The sequence below is a fragment of the Camellia sinensis genome, chromosome 8, assembly GCF_055761805.1.
Source record: "Camellia sinensis isolate YWXY chromosome 8, ASM5576180v1, whole genome shotgun sequence".
Lineage (NCBI taxonomy): Eukaryota > Viridiplantae > Streptophyta > Magnoliopsida > Ericales > Theaceae > Camellia > Camellia sinensis.
Window position 1 is genome coordinate 131,768,459 of NC_138968.1, and position 22,776 is coordinate 131,791,234.

At 36.2% G+C, this 22,776-nt stretch overlaps 2 protein-coding genes and 1 pseudogene across 3 annotated transcripts; 2 read left to right on the plus strand and 1 right to left on the minus strand.

Moving 5' to 3' along the window:
• Window positions 1–2,043: 2,043 nt before the first annotated feature.
• LOC114287131 (LEAF RUST 10 DISEASE-RESISTANCE LOCUS RECEPTOR-LIKE PROTEIN KINASE-like 2.2) lies at window positions 2,044–8,454 on the minus strand. The gene is made up of 4 exons (XM_082883494.1): window positions 7,524–8,454; window positions 3,629–3,652; window positions 3,517–3,546; window positions 2,044–3,200 (listed from the first exon to the last, which is right to left on the minus strand). The coding sequence occupies exons 1-4, from the start codon at window positions 8,371–8,373 to the stop codon at window positions 2,137–2,139; spliced, it is 1,968 nt and encodes a 655-aa protein (XP_082739620.1). The 5' UTR covers window positions 8,374–8,454; the 3' UTR covers window positions 2,044–2,136.
• A 6,523-nt stretch (window positions 8,455–14,977) lies between these two features.
• On the plus strand, window positions 14,978–17,425 carry LOC114287141 (rust resistance kinase Lr10 pseudogene; annotated as a pseudogene). The gene is made up of 3 exons (XR_014338220.1): window positions 14,978–15,082; window positions 15,443–15,469; window positions 15,547–17,425. The product of XR_014338220.1 is annotated as a rust resistance kinase Lr10 pseudogene (transcript).
• A 1,860-nt stretch (window positions 17,426–19,285) lies between these two features.
• On the plus strand, window positions 19,286–22,506 carry LOC145798053 (uncharacterized). The gene is made up of 6 exons (XM_082885509.1): window positions 19,286–19,531; window positions 19,625–19,779; window positions 20,328–20,438; window positions 20,682–20,739; window positions 21,007–21,273; window positions 21,883–22,506. The coding sequence occupies exons 1-6, from the start codon at window positions 19,286–19,288 to the stop codon at window positions 22,504–22,506; spliced, it is 1,461 nt and encodes a 486-aa protein (XP_082741635.1).
• The last annotated feature ends 270 nt before the right edge of the window (window positions 22,507–22,776 follow it).

Sequence of the window (22,776 nt, forward strand, 5' to 3'; positions counted from 1 at the left end):
AGTAAATCTCGGCTAATAACCGGAATAAGAACGCATAATGTTTTCAAAAATAGATATCATGGTTAGTAGAAGCCGATCTTTGATCGGGCGAGCGGGGGTGCTCACGAAGTGACCTTCCCCAATCGTACCCAAGTTCCCGAGCCGAGGCAACTTTGGTGATGACGGACACGTGGCCTTAGGCAACGAGTCAGGGTTTCCTAAATTCCCCAAAAATAAAATATTTAGGTGGCGACTCTGTATCTGGCAAAGCAGTCCATGTTTGGCACTTCTTTCAAAAAAATCTGTTTTCTCAAAACGATTTGCCGGATTTGGACTCTTTGGTTCAGACTTAGAACCGTGACAATTTGAGAGTCCGAGCTGTAGTAACCACAAATGAACAGAACGGGACCCATCCCTCTCGGGGCGTTCGGGGACGTCTACACTCATCTCAGACCATAACTAACCATTATAATCTTTGAACAAGAATAGTCTTACGCCATCTAAAAACATAGAATGAAACAGTGAAACCGATTTACAGTCACTGTCTTTGTAAAGATCCATATGCCATCAAAGAAACATGCCTCAATTTTTTTAAATTACATGGAAAATAAGAAATTATATCCTATAAAAGTAAACAGAGATTGTTAGGATGATAATTAGATAAAACTCTTGTATACTATAGTTCAACAAGCCATATAAAAAAATAAAAAAAAACTTCAAATTTTTGATATAATTTTTTGAGAAATTAAAACAGGTAATTGCACAAGATTGAAGATATCATTCTCCTTGATTTTCCTTCAAATGTCTCGAAATAAAAAGGCGGGACTTTGCTTCTATGGTTATAGACAATGTTTCTGAAAACACCAAGTCATTACCATGGCACATTATATATTCCATTAAAGGCAATAAAGGATTACAGTCTTCAGTGTAACAGTGGTAAAATATGACAACCACACAAATTATGCTCAAGGTCTATATGATTGATGAAGATATAAGCATCAAATGCCCCTTAAAGTAAATCTTAGTTTCATAAATCCCGTTAAAGAAAGGGTTAATAACATGTATATCCTACACACAAACCTTAACTAAACTAGTAGCTAGATTAAAGAATCAAGAGTGTTTTTTTTTTTTTTGTGTGTGTGTGTGTGTCAGAAGATTAAAGAGGTTCACCATGTCAAACTTTCTTTGCTTCCTCAATTTGATCCTGCAGTCCAGCCACAACCCTCTCACATTAGGCACTAAAATTAATGTCTAAAATCTACTCCAAAATTGAACTCATAACCCTGATTAACTTTGTTCATCTGTAGAAAAAAATAAATTTGAGAATAGCAGAAACGAAGGCTTCAAAGCCAGGTAGGGCTACAACATACGCAGCCTCATGTCAATACAATGCCTTTAACAGTGACACAATTTGAGAATAGCAGATACAAAAGCGGCACCAGAAGAGAAAAAAAAAGAAAGAAAAGAGAGAGAGAGAGAGATAGGGAGAGAGATAAGAAAGTATATATTGCCTGTTCTTGCTTCTTATTTGCTTTCCATTTCTCCTTCTTCTTCTTCGCTGTCAATATCTGGTTGTTTAGTCTAAAAGGCCAGCCACACCATACTCTCTCATCACCGATATGCACCTTTTAAAGATTTTGCTTAGGACGTAAAAAACACAGGACTGCTACTAAATGTGTGTGTCGGACAGGTGAACATCGACACTCATGCTTCCCAATACTTGTCAGACATGTGTCCAAATGTGTTATTTGTTTTTAGATTTTTTTTTAGACTCCAATACACTTTACAAGTTTGGACAAATTAATCTATAATAAAATAAAACTAATACAGATTTATAAGCATTAATCTACATTCAAACTTTTGAAATAAATGTTATATTATAAAATTATACATAATAAATATGTAAATTTATATATTTTGCTTGAACATTTCTCCTGAACATTGTTTGAGCATTTTTCTGCTAAATAGTGCCAAACCAAGTTAGATTTCATTACATTGCAAAATAAATTTATTAAAATTTTACTATTTTATAAGAAGGATATAAATTTATGAAACAATCATGCATGGAAGAAGATTTACTGCCTTATTTATTATTGTACTATTGCAATAGTGCAACATTTATCATTCCAAATTATTGGAGTTAGGAAAGGGGTTCATTCAGTTATCTTCAGTTGGCATCTCTTGAGGAGTTAGGAAAGGCTTCGGAGGCATTTGCACAAGTTCAATATTTCCTTCAAGCATTTCTACAACTTTATTCATCGCAGGACGATCATCAGGCTTCATTTGTATGCACCATAACGCTGTTATTATCATTTTTCTTATCATCTGTCTTTCTTCCTCTGTGCTCTCTCCCATTTCCACGTCCTTCCCTTCTCTAAATTGGTCACAAACCCAAGAAGGGAAGTAAATTTGGCTGGTATGATCAGCAAATGCATTCAAGTTCCTCCTTCTACCTGCCATTTCCATCAACAACATTCCGAAACTATAAACATCAACTTTGTAGGAAACACGTCCAATGTTTTTGTAGAACAATTCTGGAGCCATGTAGCCCATTGTTCCTCTTGCTGCAGTCACATACACAATGCTATTATCTGTTGGATACAATTTCGCAAGCCCAAAGTCGGAAACTTTGGGAGTGAAATTCTCGTCTAAAAGAATGTTGTGAGGCTTGATGTCGAAATGTAAAATTTGCATATCACAACCCCGATGCAAATATTCAATCCCACGGGCCACGCCAAGAGAAATCTCATACATTTGCTTGCAACTCAAGGACATATTTGCTTCTTGGGAAAAAATGTACTTTTCAAGAGACCCATTAGGCATGAAGTCATAGACCAGAGCACGCTTAGATCCGTCAGCACAAAATCCGATTAGTTGTACCACATTGACATGATGAATTCTTCCAATGGTAGCAACTTCATTGATGAAATCTTGGCCATTAGCTTTGTGCTTATTTAATATCTTTATTGCCACAATATGATCACTCCGAAGTTTTCCTTTGTATACACAACCAAAGCCTCCTTCCCCCAACTTGTCCTTGAAACCTTTGGTCATCATCTTAATGTTCCAATAAGAGTACCTAATAGGCATGAGGTTATTCTGACTTTGTAAGAAACCTTCAATGGTATCAAACATTGATAAATGCCTTGTCCGAAACTTATAGATTAAAAATGCGAATAAGCATAGCATCCCACAAAATGTTCTAGCTCCAAGAATAAGTCCTGCCCAGGGAGATCAAAGCATGAACAAATAAGAAGAAGAAATCGTTTTTCTCTACCAATAGAATTGTACGTCGAATTCTTCTATCTTTTGTTATTGGATTTTGGTTCTTTATGTCTTTAAGGTTGTGCTTGATTCATAGATTTTGGGAGGGATTTGGAAAGGGACAGGGTAAAGAAACATAGGTGAAATAATATTTCATTCATATTTTACCTATACCTTTTCTTTTTCCTTTTCAAATCTCTCCCCAAATTCATAAAACAAAGGCAGCCTTAACTTCAGATTTTCGAGCTTTATAGTAAAAAGAAGAAATGTTACCTGTGATTTGTAGTGAAGGAAAGACAAAGTCTGAAAGAAAAAATGTACCAAAGATTCAGTGAAGTGACCAAGGCAGTTAAAAAAAAAAGTAAGTAAACTAAAGAGTGCTTACAGTAGGCAATCATCTTCAACCAACCTGCATTTTTTTTTTTGGACAAACAAATTATGTTAGCAAACTAAAGTCATTAATCCTAAAAACTATTAAAAACAAAAACAAAAACTGAGGAGATAGTTTAAGGCATCTCTCTCTCTCTCTCTCAAAAATAAAATTAAATCTTTGAGGCTAATCCCCAGACACAATATGTTGCATGGCAGCCTTACATTTTTTGGGCTTTAAACATCAGTTTAGGTGCCTGTTAAATTATGGAAACAGAAAAAATCAATGCGCAGAAATAAGCCAAAAAAAAAAAATTGTACACAAACTCTGTGTGGATCAGAGTTTGTTTTGCTGTGGTGGGTTCACACATAGAATTTGCCTGTAAACAATTATTTTTGTGCTTTATTTCTGTGCACCTAGTATTCCTCTTACAACAAATATTTATAAATCTCTCTTTTGTAAAAAATCTTGTTTGAAGACAGCTAAGTTCTGGACTAACATTCAGCAGAATTTTGAATTTGAGTAGTAATTAGAAGTATACAAAAAAAACTTGGAAAACTAACTTCTATCCATTGGTTGGTTTTTTTCCCCCCGATATTTTTGTTTGGTTCTATGTCTTAAAATCATGGATTCAATAGAATTGATTTGGTTCTTGATTTAGGACATGTTTAAATTGACCCACCCCAAGTCCCAAACTTAAATATATTACTAATAAAAGTATATTTATGCTAAGTTGTTTTCAAATAATTAGTATGAAGTAAATACTAAGGTAGATATTGCTATATCGAATCATGCCATGTAAGAGAAGAAAAAAAAACAAACAAACAAACAAATCAGACTTTTTTTTTACCATCGTATATTTGTATTGGAATTACGGTGAATGTTTATTAAAACTTGAAATAATGCTGTGCTTTCATTTGAATTATGTTAAAATGACCCAGACTTGTTTATCGTAAACTTTTATTGTTGATTATTTATTTACTTACAAAAATATATGGCTTATAATGAAGGAAGATTGAAATGGAGGCTACTTTTTTAAAAATAAATTATTCACTTATTTTTAGTAAAGTGGAATCGCGTTCCAATCCAAATTAACTCAAGTTTTATTGAGTTTGTTTGTTAGTTTGGTTTGAATTTAATGAAAGATTGGTTTAGTCATAGATTTCAAAATTTTGAATTGATTCTAATTGGTTGGTTATGAGTTTAGTGTTAACTCGAATCAAACTGATTCATACACACCTAACAATTTGTGAAAATAAAAAACCAAAGCGCAAACTCCTATTTTTCTTTCCTTACTGTTACCAAAAAAAGATGGGCAAAATATTTTGTATTTTGGTTATTTTGTCATTTTAGTCGTTGTAAGTTCAATTAACTCGATTTTGATAATAAATTTATAATTTTGTCTTAATTTAATCCAACTAATTACAATGGTTAGTATTTTTTTTAATGAAAAATGTGCACATAAGTAACAAGTATCATGTTTTTAGAGGCAAAAGTATAAATTTGTTCAATTTAGTGATTTCCTCTCTACCAAATCAATGATCATTTTCCGTCAAAAACACTAATGGCCACGAACAGACCCAAAATTTTCATATAGGGGGCAAACATATAAATACTAACAAAAATTTCAAATAGAAAATATGAATTATAAATAACAATTTTTTACTGATATATAAAAAACAAAAATAAGATGAAAACATATATAATAAGCATTTATTTTTAGAAAAATTCTAATATATACCCCTTTAAAAAAAGTGCACTATATGCACATTTAGTTATGATTAATTTTCTTTTTTAGTTATATCTTATGTTGTGTTTAGTTATGACAATTTTTTTTTTTATATTTAGTTATGACTCAAAAAATTAAAATCATGCTAATTTATTATTATTATTATTATTATTATTATTATTATTATTATTTTATAGTTATAAGGTACATATGATACAGACCCTCATAGTGTTTCCATTCTTTTTATCCACATTGAGTTACAAAAGGCAACTATAAAAAATAATCTATTGAACTATATTGAGTTTTGTTTGATACTTTTTCATATCATTAAAAACATCTATGATAGAATCGACTTTAAAATCTTGCATAATGTCTTCATCAATGAATGTGATCAATAACTAACTAATTCCTTATTTTATTATCTAGAAGTAGGACTTGTAATCAATGGTAGTTATATGAAACTAATTTTTTTTTATTATATTTTGTCTAATCTTATACTTTTTTTTTTTTTTTTTTTGAACTGGAAAAAAGGGCTCTGTGGTGTCATCACGGCCCCGTTGGGCCCTAACCCCGGGGTAATCAGTTGCCAGTTAGGAATTAACCCCTACCAAGTGAAGGACCCACTACCAGGGCACCAATGGAGGGCATCCACACGCCGCAGCAGAGGACAGGGTTCGAGGGGAGTATGAGCGTGTTCACAGGGAGTGATGTCAAACGACCCTCCCAGAAATCGACCCTGACTCTCGGCTAGGGAATGTGCCACATCCTCCGCCAGGCCACCAACTCGGGTGGTTCTAATCTTGTACTTTGATCCAATGTTTTATAGATACAAAGGAGCAACCACTAAAATTTTTAAAAAAATCTAGACAAGATGACCATTTAAAATTTGTAAAACGAATACTTAGGGAACGAGCCTCTATAATTTGAAGATAATTATAATTAATACTATTACAACAAATGATATTTTTGAAATCATAAGGGGCGATCGCCCCCTCTAGGTCCATCATTGCTAGGATGTTATTAATTAGACTACATTAACACATAATGTAAAATTAAGAGTCAAAATTAAGCTAATTAAAAATGTAGAGATCAAATAATATAAGGGCGAATTACACTAACAGTCCACGTAGTTTGAGACTTGTGTAACTTTGGTTCTTGACCTTTCAATTGCGATACATTTGACTTTAAGTTTTAAATCTCATTTCTAATAAGGACAATTAAAAATATTATTGCTCCATTTAAAGGGCAAAGTCGTCAATTTGATGAAATATAAACTAATTTGACAAAAATAAATGTCAAAAAATTATTTTTAAAATTTTAAAAATTGTTTCTACTCACCAAAGTATATAAAAATGATAAATCTTTTACATTTTAATTTTTTTACCAAATTAATTTTAGTATGTGTTTGGATGATGATCATGTAATGAGTGGACGTTTTGTTGATATTTTTTTTTTTGGTTACCTTGTAATATATGGTTGTATTTATTGTTTATAGATATTTTTGGATAGTTATCATGTAATGAATGGTTATCAAGCTTTTAATGTATAATTGATATGTTTAATACATAAATGTTTTTAGTTTTGGATTTTTTGATTTAATGGATTGGATTAATAATGATATCAAAGTTATCACCATTTTGACTTTTGAAAAAATAAAAACTAATTTAATAAAAATAAATATAAAAAAAATTATTTAAAAAAATTATTTCTATATTCCCAAAAGATAAAATTATATAAAAATGATGTATTTTATATTTTTTTTCCACCAATTTAATTTTTAGTTTCTTAGAAAAAAATTCTGAAAATAGATTCCAAAAATCAAACTAAACAGAACTTTATAGCCAAAAAAGTTTCAACATTGTTCATTAAAATAAATGCCATTATATTTCAAATAATATATAAGTTAACCAACACAAAATAAGTTGTATGACGATTTTGTCCTTCAAATGGAGTAACAATATCTTCAATTGTTCTTATTTGAAACGAAATTCAAAATTCAAGATAAAATGTACTACAATTGAAAGTGAAGGATTAAAGTGACATAAGTTCCAAAATGTAATTTGGCTAACGAAGATTATGGACACAAAATCAATACACAAGGAAACACATAAAACAATTTTAACCACATGGTTCTGTGTTAAGTAGATTTAATTGAAAAAAAAAAAGTGCAGAAAATCTTACAGGTCCACTTGAATGGGGAATGGCAGTAGTTGGAACAAGTGACGGTGTAATTGGTAGTTGGATCAATGACGCAAGTGCCTCCTCTGCAATTTTCACAGAGAATGTTGGTCCATGAAAGCTCAAATCCATACGCCAACTGTGCGTGGAACTCCATGAATTTACTGGAAAAGTTGCAACTTGCTGCTGTTGTTGGAGACCAAAAGGTAGTTGCAACTATCTCATCTATTCTGCACAGGTCTGCCACATCCGACGCTCTCAAGTTCCCGAACAGAAAGTAAGAATAATAATAATGGGTTTGCGAAGAAGAAGACTTGACTGTTTTATTAATACAACTAGTGTAGGCACTGCTACTGGTGTTCATGTATAGTGGAGAATTCACTGGATTTTCACATTCCATCAACACTGCTACAGCGTCAAGGGTAAACTCCCGTTGGAGCTCATATGGACTAGATGAATAATAATAATATGAATTATAATAATATGGACTAGAAATGTCTCCGGAGGATAAAGAATAAAGAGGGAGGGAGGAGCACTTTCCGTTTTGAATGCCCACATCCACGAGTCGGATTGTGTAGTTGTTGTAGTTGATTGCCTTCACGTAGTAGTATTTAGTATCACCCGCGGATGATAAGTTAAGCAGTGGACGATTGTTGTGGCAGGCCAGTTCATATATCTTTTTTCCGCAATTTTCTGGATCACCTTCAAATCGAAATGGGTATCTGATGTTTTGAATGTTCCCACAAGAAGAATCACAGTTCCCATCACTTCTTAAAGCATCGCAATTTACATAAAACAGGACATGAAGAAGAAGAAGAAGAAGAAGAAGAATGGAGGAAAGAAGCCAAGACATTGATGGATGATGGAAGGGAAAGGCGATGGTATCAGATATGCCCAAGTCCCATTGCTGTGGATAATAATAAGTTCAAGGTCCACATTATAATATTATCACTGGAATGTGATTTGGGCTAGTAAAGTAAGTCGTTGCCTGAAAGGTCCAAGTCTTTCATTGAAAACTATAGATACTAACCAAGTAATTGCAACGAAGTGGGTTAAACTTCAAAACTACACGGTTTTGTTTGATTCTTTTTTTTCGTCACATCGCTTTACCGTGTTTGACTTGAAGTCAAGCAAGCAGTTAGTATCAATAGAGAGAGAGAGAGAGACAGAGAGAGAGAGAGACAGAGGATGAAGATGAGGACTTGAAGTCAAGCGAGCAATTAGCATCAATATAGAAAGACAGGATGAGGATGAGGACGAGGCATTGAATTTGGAACTCCACAAAGGAAATTAAAATTGGAAATGGCCATGATGTTCTTCTTCTTCCTCTTGTTCTCTGTCTTTCTCTTGTTGTTGTTCCAACTCCAAGCAGTAGTATTGGCCGCAGGATTTCTTGGAGTTGGAGGAGCACCACAACCAAAACCACGAGCATGACCACGAGATTCAGATGAATGCGCGGTGACATGGAGTTGTGGGGACTACGGCCCAGACATCCGGTTCCCATTCTGGCTAAGGGACCATCAGCCAAATCACTGTGGGTATCCTGGATTTCAACTATCCTGCTCCCCAACCAATGATACCCTGCTTGAGATCCCATTTTCTGGGACTGTCAAGGTATTCGTCGAACATATCGATTACATAGTGTTAGGGAAAATCGATGATTCCCCACAAGTAAATCAATCAATGGGAATAAAAATTAATGCGGAAAAATTAAATCAAAGGCAACACAAGAATTTTTACGTGGTTCCCTCAATGTGAGGTACGTCCACGGGATCGAAATCCGATTCCACTATCAACCAAATAATTCCAAACGATTACAAACGAGACACTAATGGTCTCACAAAACACCCTTAGGTGAATTCCAAATAATCACAAATAAACAAAGAGGAAAGACCTCACCAAATAGATGAACCAAAATCTTCTGAACCAAAGTTGAAGAAGATTCAAAATAACGAACCAAATCAACACCGAAAACGAATCAGCCGCTTCAAAGTAGAGCACCAAACCAAGGCATCAACTCTTGATTGACCAAGTCAAAACCCAAAGCAACAATCAATACTAATTAAAAAAAACCAACAAGTTGAGTTATGCACTGAGCATTGCCGAAACAAAGGTGCTGCCGTACTTCTCATGAAAAACAATACACATCAAAATTATATTGTGGATCTAGAGTTTATTATCAAATCCTAATTGTTATCAAATTGGATTGGGTCTCTTCAAATATAATATATAAAAATATATTATACTAAACCAAGCCAAATTAAAACTCTTTTAATAAATCAATTGGGTCCCACACTCCAATAAGGAGGTATACCCAACAATTCTCCCCCTACCGACTTAGGTGGAGATATCAACCATACCCGCCAAAGTTCTACACTTCAAATGTTTGTCCCTCGGCAAAATCTTTGTCAACATGTCTGAAATATTATCATCTGTGTGAACCTTTTCGAGTTGTAACAATTTTGAATCTAACACATCACGAATCCAATGGTATCTCACATCAATGTGTTTCGATCTCGAATGAAAAGTAGAATTTTTACTCAAGTGAATAGCACTTTGACTATCACAATAAAGCACATACTTTTCTTGCTTCAAACCCAACTCTTGCAAAAATTTCTTTAACCATAACTCTTCTTTGCAAGCTTCTGTAATAGCAATAAATTCAGCTTCGGTAGTTGAGAGAGCAACACATTTTTGTAATTTAGATTGCCATGCCACAGCTCCCCCTGCAAAAGTCATCAAATACCCCGAAGTAGATTTCCGAGAATCAACATCACCGGCCATGTCAGAATCTGTGAACCCATCAAGCATCGGTTTACCATCCCCAAAACACAAACATACCTTCGAAGTCCCTCGAAGATACCTTAGAATCCATTTTACCGCTGCCCAATGTTCTTTACCCGGATTAGAGAGAAAACGACTCACCACACCAACGGCGTAAGCAATATCCGGCCTTGTACAAACCATGACGTACATCAAAGAACCAACTGCTGAAGCATAAGGAACTTTCAGCATCTCTTCCTTATCTTTCTCACTTGTAGGACATTGATTCGAACTAAGTTTGAAGTGACCCGCAAGTGGACAACCAACCGGCTTTGCTTTATCCATGTTGAACCTCTCAAGAATTTTCTCAATGTAGCTTTCTTGAGATAACCAAATCAGCCCCTCTTTGCGATCACGAACAATTTTCATGCCAAGAATTTGCTTTGCCGGTCCCAAATCTTTCATAGCAAAAGACTTGCTCAACTCCAATTTCAACCTGTTTATCATGGTAGAATCTTGACCCACAATTAACATGTCATCAACATAAAGCAAAGGAATAATAAATTTACCATCCGGGAAATTTTTCACAAACACACAATGGTCCGAAGTGGTTTTAGAAAAACCATTATTCATCATGAAAGAGTCAAATTTTTTGTACCATTGCCGCGGGGCTTGCTTGAGACCATACAAACTTTTTTTCAATTTGCAAACAAATTTCTCTTTCCCTTTTTCCACAAAGCCTTCCGGTTGCTCCATGTAAATTTCTTCTTCAAGATCACCATGCAGAAATGCGGTCTTCACATCAAGTTGCTCAACTTCAAGGTTCATACTTGCAGCCATGCCAAGTACAACCCGAATAGAAGACATTTTTACAACCGGTGAGAAAATCTCGTCAAAGTCAATACCTTTCTTTTGCCCAAAGCCTTTCACAACAAGACGTGCCTTGTACCTCAGATTCTTGCCATCATTCTTCAATTTGAAAACCCACTTATTTTTCAGAATTTTCCTCCCCTTAGGCAACTTCACTAAATCATAAGTGTGATTTTCAACTAAGGAATTCATCTCCTCTTCCATGGCCTTTTTCCAATCACCTTTCTTTGCATGCTCAATTGCTTCTTGGTAGCTCTCCGGCTCCCCTTGATCAGAAATCAACACAAATTCATTGGGAGGATACTTTCTTGAAGGTTGTCGGTCCCTTGTAGATTTCCTCAACTCAAGTTGTGGTGGTAGTTCTTGAGTTGGATGCTCTTCCTCAATTTCTGGCTCAACTTCATTAGAATTAGCATCATCCTCTACATTTTCAATAGGTGGCTGCACATCTCCCCTGTTTTCATCATCAACTGAAGATGAAGGAGATGGATCCATGTCAATGAGATCGCTAGTTTTTGGCTCCGGTTGATCACCTTTGCCAAAGTCTTCAATTGTTTGGTCTTCAAGAAACACAACATCACGGCTTCGAATGACTTTCTTGTCGACCGGATCCCACAATCTATAACCAAATTCATCACGCCCATAGCCAAGAAAAATACATTGTTTTGACTTGCTATCAAGCTTGGACCTTTCATCTTTTGGAATGTGAACAAAGGCTCGGCAACCAAACACTCTCAAGTGCTCATAAGACACATCTTTGCGGGTCCAAACTCTTTCTGGAACATCACCATTCAAAGGATAGGAAGGAGACAAATTGATCACGTCAACCGCTGTCTTCAACGCCTCACCCCAAAAGGATCTTGGCAATTTAGCTTGTGAAAGCAAACACCTTGTTCTTTCCACAATTGTGCGGTTCATCCTCTCGGCAACGCCATTTTGTTGAGGAGTCTTCTTAACTGTCTTTTGGTGTCGAATACCTTGGCTGCGACAATACTCATCAAATGGCCCAATGTATTCACCACCATTGTCTGATCGGATGCACTTCAATTTCTGCCCTGTTTCTCTTTCAACCATGGCCTGAAAATGCTTAAATACTTCTAGAACTTGATCTTTAGTTTTTAGTAAAAAAGCCCAAACTTTCCTTGAATAATCATCAATGAAAGTAACAAAATAAAGTGCACCACCATGTGTTCTAACTTTTAAAGGACCACAAACATCCGAGTGAATCAACTCCAAAACATTTTCTTTTCTAGAAGCAACATTTTTATGAAAAGAAACTCTATGTTGTTTACCCGTCAAACAATGAACACAAGTTTTAAGATGTGTACCTTTCAAACCGGGTAGAAGCTCTTTCTTGAACAATACTTGCAGCCCCTTTTCACTCATATGGCCAAGCCGCTTGTGCCATAATTCAGTAGAAGTATCTTCTTCAAGTGCATTGACAACACCTTTACAAATTTTTCCTTGCATCGAATAAAGTGTATGAGTCTTCTTACACTTAGCCACCACCAAGGAACCCTTTGTGAGCTTCCATATTCCATCACCAAATTTGTTGTTGAAGCCTTCATCATCTAGCTTCCCAGTAGAGATCAAATTGAGGCGAATGTCGGGAACATGCCTCACGTCTTTAAGCAATAACTTGCAGCCTAAATTTGTTTCCAAGCAAACATCACCCATACCTATAATCTTGGACAAACCTTCATTACCCATTCGAACAAAACCATAATCTCCTGCAGTGTAGGTAGTGAAGAAATCAACTCGAGAAGTCACATGAAAAGAAGCACCGGAATCAATCACCCAATTGCTCTCTTGGCCCACAAAATTGATACAATCATCTTCACAAACGACCATGAGATCACCATTGGTAGTAACTGCCGTTGTGTCTTCTTGCTTCTTGTCCACACTTTTGTCACGCCTTTTCTCCTTATTCTTGAGCTTTCGGCATTCTCGCTTCATGTGCCCTTTCTCATGGCAATAATAACACTCAACGTCTTTCTTTGAAAAAGAGCCATCTCTTGACTTGTCACGGCTTTGATCACGACCATGAGGAGTCTTACTCCTCCCCCTTGATTTGCTTCGGCCTCTCACAACAAATGCTTCTGAATGAGAGGAACCCGCTGATTTTCTTCTAGTTTCTTCATTCAACAGGCTACTAGTGACTTGGCCCATTGTGACAACTCCATCGGGCGCCGAATTACTGACGGTCACAACCAAAGTCTCCCAACTTTCGGGTAAAGAACTAAGTAGCATCAAAGCCTGCAACTCATCATCAAAAACAATTTTCATAGAAGCAAGTTGGTTAACAATACTCTTTATTTCATTCAGATGTTCCGGAATAGGGCTGCCCTCTTTATATTTTAAATTAACCAACTTACGAAACAGAAAAGCTTTATTTGTGGCTGATTTCCTATCATAAAGGCCTTCTAATTTTTTCCATAAATCATGTGCTGAAGTTTCAGTAGCAACATGATGAAACACACTGTCATCAATCCATTGACGGATAACACCAACGGCTTTTCGATTAAGCCTATTCCATTCATCATCTTTCATACCCTCGGGTTTGCCAGAATCACCCTCAATGGGTCCATATAAATCTTTACAAAATAATAGGTCCTCCATTTTAGTTTTCCAAGTTACCCAATTGCTTCCATTGAAGCTAGACATACGACCCACATTCCCCTCCATTGATTTACACAAATAAATAGACCCAAATAAACCGTAAGCTCTGATACCAGATGTTAGGGAAAATCGATGATTCCCCACAAGTAAATCAATCAATGGGAATAAAAATTAATGCGGAAAAATTAAATCAAAGGCAACACAAGAATTTTTACGTGGTTCCCTCAATGTGAGGTACGTCCACGGGATCGAAATCCGATTCCACTATCAACCAAATAATTCCAAACGATTACAAACGAGACACTAATGGTCTCACAAAACACCCTTAGGTGAATTCCAAATAATCACAAATAAACAAAGAGGAAAGACCTCACCAAATAGATGAACCAAAATCTTCTGAACCAAAGTTGAAGAAGATTCAAAATAACGAACCAAATCAACACCGAAAACGAATCAGCCGCTTCAAAGTAGAGCACCAAACCAAGGCATCAACTCTTGATTGACCAAGTCAAAACCCAAAGCAACAATCAATACTAATTAAAAAAAACCAACAAGTTGAGTTATGCACTGAGCATTGCCGAAACAAAGGTGCTGCCGTACTTCTCATGAAAAACAATACACATCAAAATTATATTGTGGATCTAGAGTTTATTATCAAATCCTAATTGTTATCAAATTGGATTGGGTCTCTTCAAATATAATATATAAAAATATATTATACTAAACCAAGCCAAATTAAAACTCTTTTAATAAATCAATTGGGTCCCACACTCCAATAAGGAGGTATACCCAACACATAGACCAATCGTTATATATAAATGACCCCAGCGGTTGCTTTCTCAAACAACTTCTCCTAAATCTAAACAACAATTTATCGGCCTCTCCTTTCAAATTTTCACCAGTTAACCTACCCAAGTTTAGCCTTTTCAGTTGTCCCTCCTCAACAAAGCAAACCTACCCTGTGGAATGGTATGATAGAGAATATGCATATTATAGAAATTCACCGTTTCGAATCACAAATAATTGCCATAACAGCAGCCAAGGTCACGTGGTCTATGCGGTACCTGATGATTTTTTAATCCAGCAGTTCCTATTATCTTGCAGAAAGTTATATACCATAACATCAATAGATTCCCCTCGATATGGTTCTCCTGATTTCTATACTAATGACCTTCGATTGAGTTGGTCCAAGCCCATATGTGGGAGTTGTGAAGAAATAGGCAAGTATTGTAGATTGACGAGGAGGAGGAATAACAGCAGCAGCAGAAAACATGATGAAACTGAATGTTCAATTGGCAAACAAGCTACAGGTACTCCTTCGTCCCTCCACTACTAGTTTCCCCCTTGTTTTACTTTCAGTATCAAGGATTTTGGATAGAGATTTGAAAAAGAAAAATAAAAAAATTTAGGTTATTTTTCATTCACATCTTCCTCACCCTTCTCATTTCCATTTCCAAAATCATGATCCAAACAGAGTCCTAGGAGTCACATAGGCCTACAAATTAATTAGGTGATTTTCGCTGTCATGTGACTCATTGGAGTAACCATCAGCTCTCCACAAACTATGACACTGCTGACAAATGAAAGAGCTTTCATCTTGAAAACCTATAGCAAATAAATTATATAATTTTATGAATGACAAACTGTTTGATCTTGTCTGTCTTTTACAGGTGAAACAAAGAGCCAAGTTCTTAAAGGTGAATTTTCTATATGCCTCTTCCCTTGATTTTTCTAGAGGAGTCTTCCCTCCTAATTTGGTTGTTTAAATTTGCAGGTGTGATCCCTTCCGGCTTGTTTCTTCTTCTTGTAATCATGGTAACAGTATATCTTCTCCACAGATTACATAAATTAAAGAAAGAGGATCAAATGAAAATTGAAAGATTTTTGGAGGATTACAGAGCTCTCAAGCCTACAAGATACACTTATGCAGAGATTAAGAAAATTACTGATAATTTTAAGGAAAAACTAGGCCAAGGAGGTTATGGAACAGTGTACAAGGGAAAGTTTGCCAATGATGTTCACATTGCAGCCAAGATCCTCAACAATGTCAAGGGGAATGGGGACAACTTCATCAACGAAGTTGGAACAATAGGCAGAATTCACCACGTCAATGTGGTTCGCTTGGTCGGATACTGTGCTGATGGATTTAAAAGAGCTCTCGTTTACGAGTACTTGCCAAATGATTCGCTAGAGAAGTTTATATCATCCAATCAGGAAAAATGTTCACTTGGTTGGGAGAGACTGCAAGGTATTGCTCTTGGGATAGCCAAAGGTATTGAATATCTTCATCAAGGGTGTGATCAACGAATCCTTCATTTCGATATTAAACCTCATAACATCTTGTTGGACCACAACTTCAATCCTAAGATTTCTGATTTTGGTCAGCCAAGTTGTGTTCGAAAGAACAAAGTGCTGTATCCATGACTGCTGCTAGGGGCACCGTAGGCTATATTGCACCTGAAGTGTTCTCAAGGAACTTCGGGAATGTATCATACAAATCAGATGTCTACAGTTTTGGAATGTTGTTGCTTGAAATGGTTGGAGGGAGGAAGAATACCTATGTTACAACACAGAATACCAGCGAAGTTTACTTCCCTAAATGGATCTATGACCGTTTAAATCATGAACAGGGGATTGTGGTTGAGGAAGATGGAGATGCTAAGATTGTGAAGAGAATAACAATTGTGGGACTTTGGTGCATTCAGTGGTACCCAGGAGACCGGCCTTCGATGACAGTTGTGGTTCAAATGCTAGAAGGAGATGAAGACACTCTTGTCATGCCCCCCAATCCATTTACCACCACAAATCCCAGAACTGCTGCAGGTGGAAAGTCTTTTGACAGCAAGTTAGAAGTCATTTCTGAATCTGAGTGAGATTGTAAAACCCAAGTTTTTTATAGAATTATTTTGGATAGATTAATAATTAAAATAAATTGTATGGGTATTTTAGTAATCTTAAGATTTAGGTTTTCAACCATTTTAAAAAAAGAAAGAAAAAAGAAAAGAAAAGGGAGCCTTGTGAAAGTGCTGCTGGGTATTTGGAGGCTGTTGCTGCTCAACGGTTTGAAGAGTATAAGAAAAAAAAAAAAAAAAAAGAGACCAAAACCAAAAGAAAGAGGGAGGATTCATAAGAGTGGTGGTTTTGCTTTATTCATCACTTCGGTAAGATTTATTTTATTGTATTCTTATCTATGATTTTGGTGTTAATATATCAATGGATGATTTTATGGACATATATGATTAAATAGATATATTGATGTAGTCTATGTTGGGGTTCTCGATTTTGCTCAATTTTAGAGTGTATTTTGCATCCCGTTTGGGTGGTTCATATTTTGAGATTAATATGTGATAGGTTAGGTTTAATGGTGGTGAGTTTGTGGGATACAAGATTGACTACAAGCAATTACAAATTTTTACATGTATATAAATGTACGGGAAAGAAATAAACCTTCTCGTATAATCCTGTTGATCAAGTCTGCGCTCCTCCGTACGACGTCGCTTTATTCCTGAAAACACAAACGTGAGCTAGCCGGCGAGTGCGCGCCGGATACCTCTCCGATGCCTAAGTCAGCAAAATAGACAAATAGAGAAAAGCTCTGTGTATTCGAGAATCAAAGTTGTGTTACCTCTCCATAGGTGATGTTGTGAGCTTTTATAGGTTCCGTGTGGCACAATTCTAGTAGGACTCTTACTCCTTCCTGTAGAGTCCTCCTAGGAATCACATTCCTGAAAGATAATGCTTATCCTTCAACACCCCCCTCACTACTTAAATCAAGTGAGATGGTTTTTACCATGGTCGGATCCCAATATAACCGAGGTAAGCATGGCTATGCTAAGCCGCTGAGTAGACTGAACTAAAGCCAGTTCGGTTTCTTTCATTCACTAATCTTACCCCGGCTTCTCCTTTACAAACTATGGTGTGTTTAGACCAAGCTAAGAAATAGCAAGGTTTTGACCGGGCTAACCGCAACATGCCAAGACCAGGCTAACTCTGAGTGCGGTGACTGGGCTGTCTGTAACACTCTCTTGGACCGAGATAATAACAAGGCCTTTTGGGGACTGGGCTAACGCCAAGGCCCTTTTTACTCCGCCCTTCTTACTGTGGCTCACAACGGCCCATTACCCAGCTCGGCCTAATTTATATATATAAATTACCCTCTCAATAAACAACAATAGAATAATATGGGTTGAGAATTTCCGAAGCCGTGATGGCTTTGTTTTGATGCTAAATTGTGGGAGTTCCTATTAGGCGATTGGGTTAATTTATTCTATTGTTGTTACAAGAAGAGAAAGATGGGTGCACATAATAATTGTTTATGCGGTGTAATATTTTATTAGGTTTGTGAGATTGAGGTGGATCTTGGTAATTTGAGATTAGCTTGGGAAATATTATTGTAGCTGTGTGAGGTAAGTAACCCTCTATCACTGTTTGTTCATTTTTATTCCTACTGAATCGTTTAAAATTATAAATATTTATTTATAACCTTCATGTTCTCTTAAAATAAAATATGGGTCAAGTATAAAACAACATCGAATATTATTATGAAATTTATTTGAATATTTTGTGAAACTATTCTGAAAATTGTACCAAATGTCTATTCTGAAAATATCGAATATTTTATTTGAAAGTTGTGTATTGTTTAAATTTTGAATATCACTCTAGTCTGACTATGATTCGGACCCTAGCCAATAGGGGTTATTTATTGGCACAGAAACTAGTTTCTTTTGGGGCATGTGTGGTTCTGGGCCTTGTCACAGGCTAAGTGACCGTAGTCATTAAGACTTGGGTTTTGTGAATCAAATCATTGAACCATCTGAATATCGAACCATCGATTTGAATAACGAATTACTTTGAATTATCTTGTTGGCTTTTAATTTAAAATGTATTGTACATTGTTTATTTTTAGCTATGAAACCATCTTACAAATAATTGTTCATTTATTGAACTGTAGAAAAATTTATATTTATTGCTTATTGATTTATTTATTTATTTATTGTATACTTGATCCAGCTAGCAGTGATGGTTGGTTATTTACTAGGCTATCTAACTTACTCTTATTTTTTTTCAGATTCTGAAGAGTAAAGCTGCGCGGGATTTTTTTACATGTGGGAGTGCCGAGAGTAGGACCATGATTTAAGTACTTGGATTATTGTTTTGTTAGTGGATTAAATTAGTGGACTTGGTGGACATTTTCATATAAGAACTATTTATTTTTACGAGTCATTTGGCATTATGACAATTAAGGATTTAATCTGAGTATTTTGCATTGTGGGCTATGTGATTGGATTATTAGCCTTGCATGCTCACTTATATGAGTGTGCGGCGTTGTCACGGAGCTTGGGGCGTGACAATTTTGTGGTATCAAAGCCAGGTTGTAATTTTAAAAGCTAGTATGGAATAGTGGTGAGATTGGGTAGATGTTGGATTGGGAACGCTTATAATTTGGTATAATGTTAATTTTATTTACATGTTATAGGGACTTGAGAATAGAATAAGATGAGGTTTTATTATTAATGCATATAGGTTGCAATGGAACATGGGGAGACATTGGCAAATCTCGTGTGGTTAGTATAGATGGCAGGAGATTGCTTGTAGACTTGACTGTTTTAGATATGCGGGACTCTGACATAATTCTTGGAATGGATTGGTTGGCAACCAATTATGCTTCTATTGATTGCCGAGGCAAAATGGTAGTATTTCAGATTCCTAATCAACCAGAATTTTGTTTTGTGGGTAGTGGAGTTAACACTCCTCCTTTGGTAATCTCAGCTGTGCAAGCTAGATGATTTTTGAGGAATGGTCGCGAGGGTTATTTAGCTTCTATGAGAGATATTCGTGAGACTGAATTGAAGTTAGAGGATATTCTAGTTGTAAATGAATTTCCCGATGTTTTTCCTGACGACTTACCGGGGTTGCCACCAGATAGAGAGATTGAGTTTGCCATCGAATTGATACCCGATTGGACAACCCTAGCAGAGTTGAAAGAGTTGAAGGAACAATTACAAGAGTTACTAGATAAGGGCTTTATTAGGCCTAGTGTTTCTCCTTGGGGTGCGCCCGTTTTATTTGTGAAAAAGAAGGATGGTAGTTTTCGCCTTTACATTGATTATCGAGAGTTAAACAACGTGACAATTCGAAATAAATATCATTTGCCTAGGATAAATGACCTATTTGATCAGTTGCAAGGAGCACAAGTCTTTTTTAAGATTGACCTTCGTTCTGGATATCATCAGTTGAAGGTCAAGGCGGAAGATATACCTAAGATAGCCTTCCAAACTAGGTATAGGCATTACAAATTTTTAGTGATACCGTTTGGGTTGACCAATGCGCCTACAACTTTTATGGATTTAATGAATAGAGTGTTAAACCCTTCTTAGATCAGTTTGTGGTAGTTTTTATTAATGACATTCTTGTGTACTCAAAGAGTAAAGAGCAGCATGAAGAACATCTAAGAATAATGTTGTAGATATTAAAGGAGAAGAAATTATTTGCTAAATTAAAGAAGTGTGAATTTTGGCTGGAGAGTGTATTATTTTTGGGTCATGTGATATCTAGAGATGGGTTGTCTGTTGACCCCAAGAAAGTGGAGGCGGTGGTAGAGTGGAATAGGCCTACTAGTGTCATTGAAATTCGTAGCTTCTTGGGTTTAGCAAGTTATTGTAGAAGGTTTGTTGAGAGATTTTTTTGAATTTCTATGCCTTTGACTCGTTTAACACAAAAAGGGGTTAAATTTGAATGGTCTGATGATTGTGAGAAGAATTTCTAGGATCTAAAGAGTCGACTGGTGTCTGCTCTAGTACTTATAGTTCCGTCCGGAGATGAAGGTTTTACCATCTATAGTGATGCATCGAAGATGGGCTTGGGTTGTGTCCTGATGCAGAATGATAAGGTAGTGGCATATGCGTCTAGGCAATTGAAGCCATATGAGCAGAATTATCCTACGCATGATTTGGAGTTGGCTGCCGTGGTATTTGCATTGAAAATCTAGAGGCACTACCTGTATGGGGTGAAATGTGAGATATTCACTGATCATAAAAGTTTGAAGTATATTTTCACTCAAAAAGAATTGAATATGAGGCAAAGGCGATGGCTGGAGCTATTAAAGGACTATGATTTGACTATTAATTATCATCCAGGAAAAGCCAATGTAGTGGAGGATGCCTTGAGTAGAAAGACCCCGAGTAATTTGGCTACCTTGATCACTGACTAAAAGAATATCTTGGAGGACTTGCAGAGGTTGAATATTGAGATTAGATGGCATAGCCATGGAGTGCAGTTGGCAAACCTTAGAGTTCAACCCACATTGATTGATAGAATTAAAGATGCTCAGGGAAGAGATCCTCAGTTGCAAAAACTAAAGGCTGAAATGGAAATAGGGCTACCGATGGACTTTTGCATGCATAAAGATGGAACCTTAAGATTTGGAGAGAGGTTGTGTGTGCCTAATGATTTAGAGCTCAAGAGAGATATCCTAAGAGAAGCTCACAGTTCTGGATATACTGTACATCCAGGGAGCACTAAAATGTATAAAGACTTGAAGATGAACTTTTAGTGGAATAATATGAAGAGGGAAATTGCTCAGTATATTCCTCAATGTTTGGTATGTCAACAAGTGAAAGTTGAACATCAGAGACCTGCAGGTAAGTTACAACCTCTTCCTATTCCCGAGTGGAAGTGGGAACATATTACCATGGATTTTGTGATAGGGTTGCCTAGGACCCAAGGTGGTAACAATGCTATTTGGGTTATCGTTGATCGATTGACCAAATCCGCTCACTTTCTAGCTTTTAAGGTAGGATTCTCCTTAGAGAAGTTTGCAAATTTGTATATCAAGGAGATTGTGAAGATGCATGGTATTCTGGTGACCATAGTGTCTGATAGAGATAGCAGATTTGTATCTACGCTTTGGAGGAGTTTGCATACAGCTTTGGGTACTAGTTTGAATTTTAGCACTGCCTTTCATCCTCAAACTGATGGACAGTTAGAGAGAACTATTCAAACCTTGGAAGACATGTTGAGGGCTTGTGTTATTGATCTTGGAGGTTCTTGGAATGAGCATTTGGCCTTAGTGGAATTCTCTTATAATAACAGTTATTATGAGAGCATTCAGATGGCACCATATGAGGCTTTACATGGACGAAAGTGTAGATCACCTATTTGTTGGGATGATGTGGGTGAAAGGAAGTTGTCAGGGCCTAAGATTGTGCAACAAACAGTGGACAAGATCAATCTTTTTAGAGAGCGACTTCGCACTGCACAGAGTAGACAGAAAAGTTATGCAAATAGCAGGAGACGCGATTTGGTGTTTGGGGTTAGAGACCATGTGTTCCTTAAGGTGTCTCCTATGAAAAGAGTAATGAGGTTTGGTGTTCGTGGTAAATTAAGTCCTAGATTTGTTGAACCATTTGAGGTTTTAGATCGAATTGGAGAGGTAACTTACAGACTTGCCCTACCACCTTCACTAGTTGGAGTTCAAAATGCCTTCCATGTTTTGATGTTGAGGAAGTATATACCGAATCCCAATCATGTGATTGATCATGCACCGTTGCAGTTTAAGGAGGATTTGACCTATAAGGAACACCTTGTAAGAATTTTTGATAAGAAGGAGCAGGTTTTGAGGCGTCAAGTCATCCACTACGTTAAGGTTCAATGGAGCAATCACTTTGAGAGAGAAGCTACTTGGGAAGGTTCAAATTTCGAGGACGAAATTTCTTTTAAGGGGGGGAGCATGTAAAACCCAAGTTATTTATAGAATTATTTTGGATAGATTAATAATTAAAATAAATTGTATGGGTATTTTAGTAATCTTAAGATTTAGGTTTTCAACCCTTCTAAAAAAAGAAAGAAAAAAGGAAAGAAAAGGGAGCCTTGTGAAAGTGTTGCTGGGTATTTAGAGGTTGTTGCTACTCAACGGTTTGAAGAGTATAAGAAAAAAAAGAAAAAAAAAGAAAAAAGAAAAAGAGAGACCAAAACCAAAAGGAAGAGGGAGGATTCATAAGAGTGG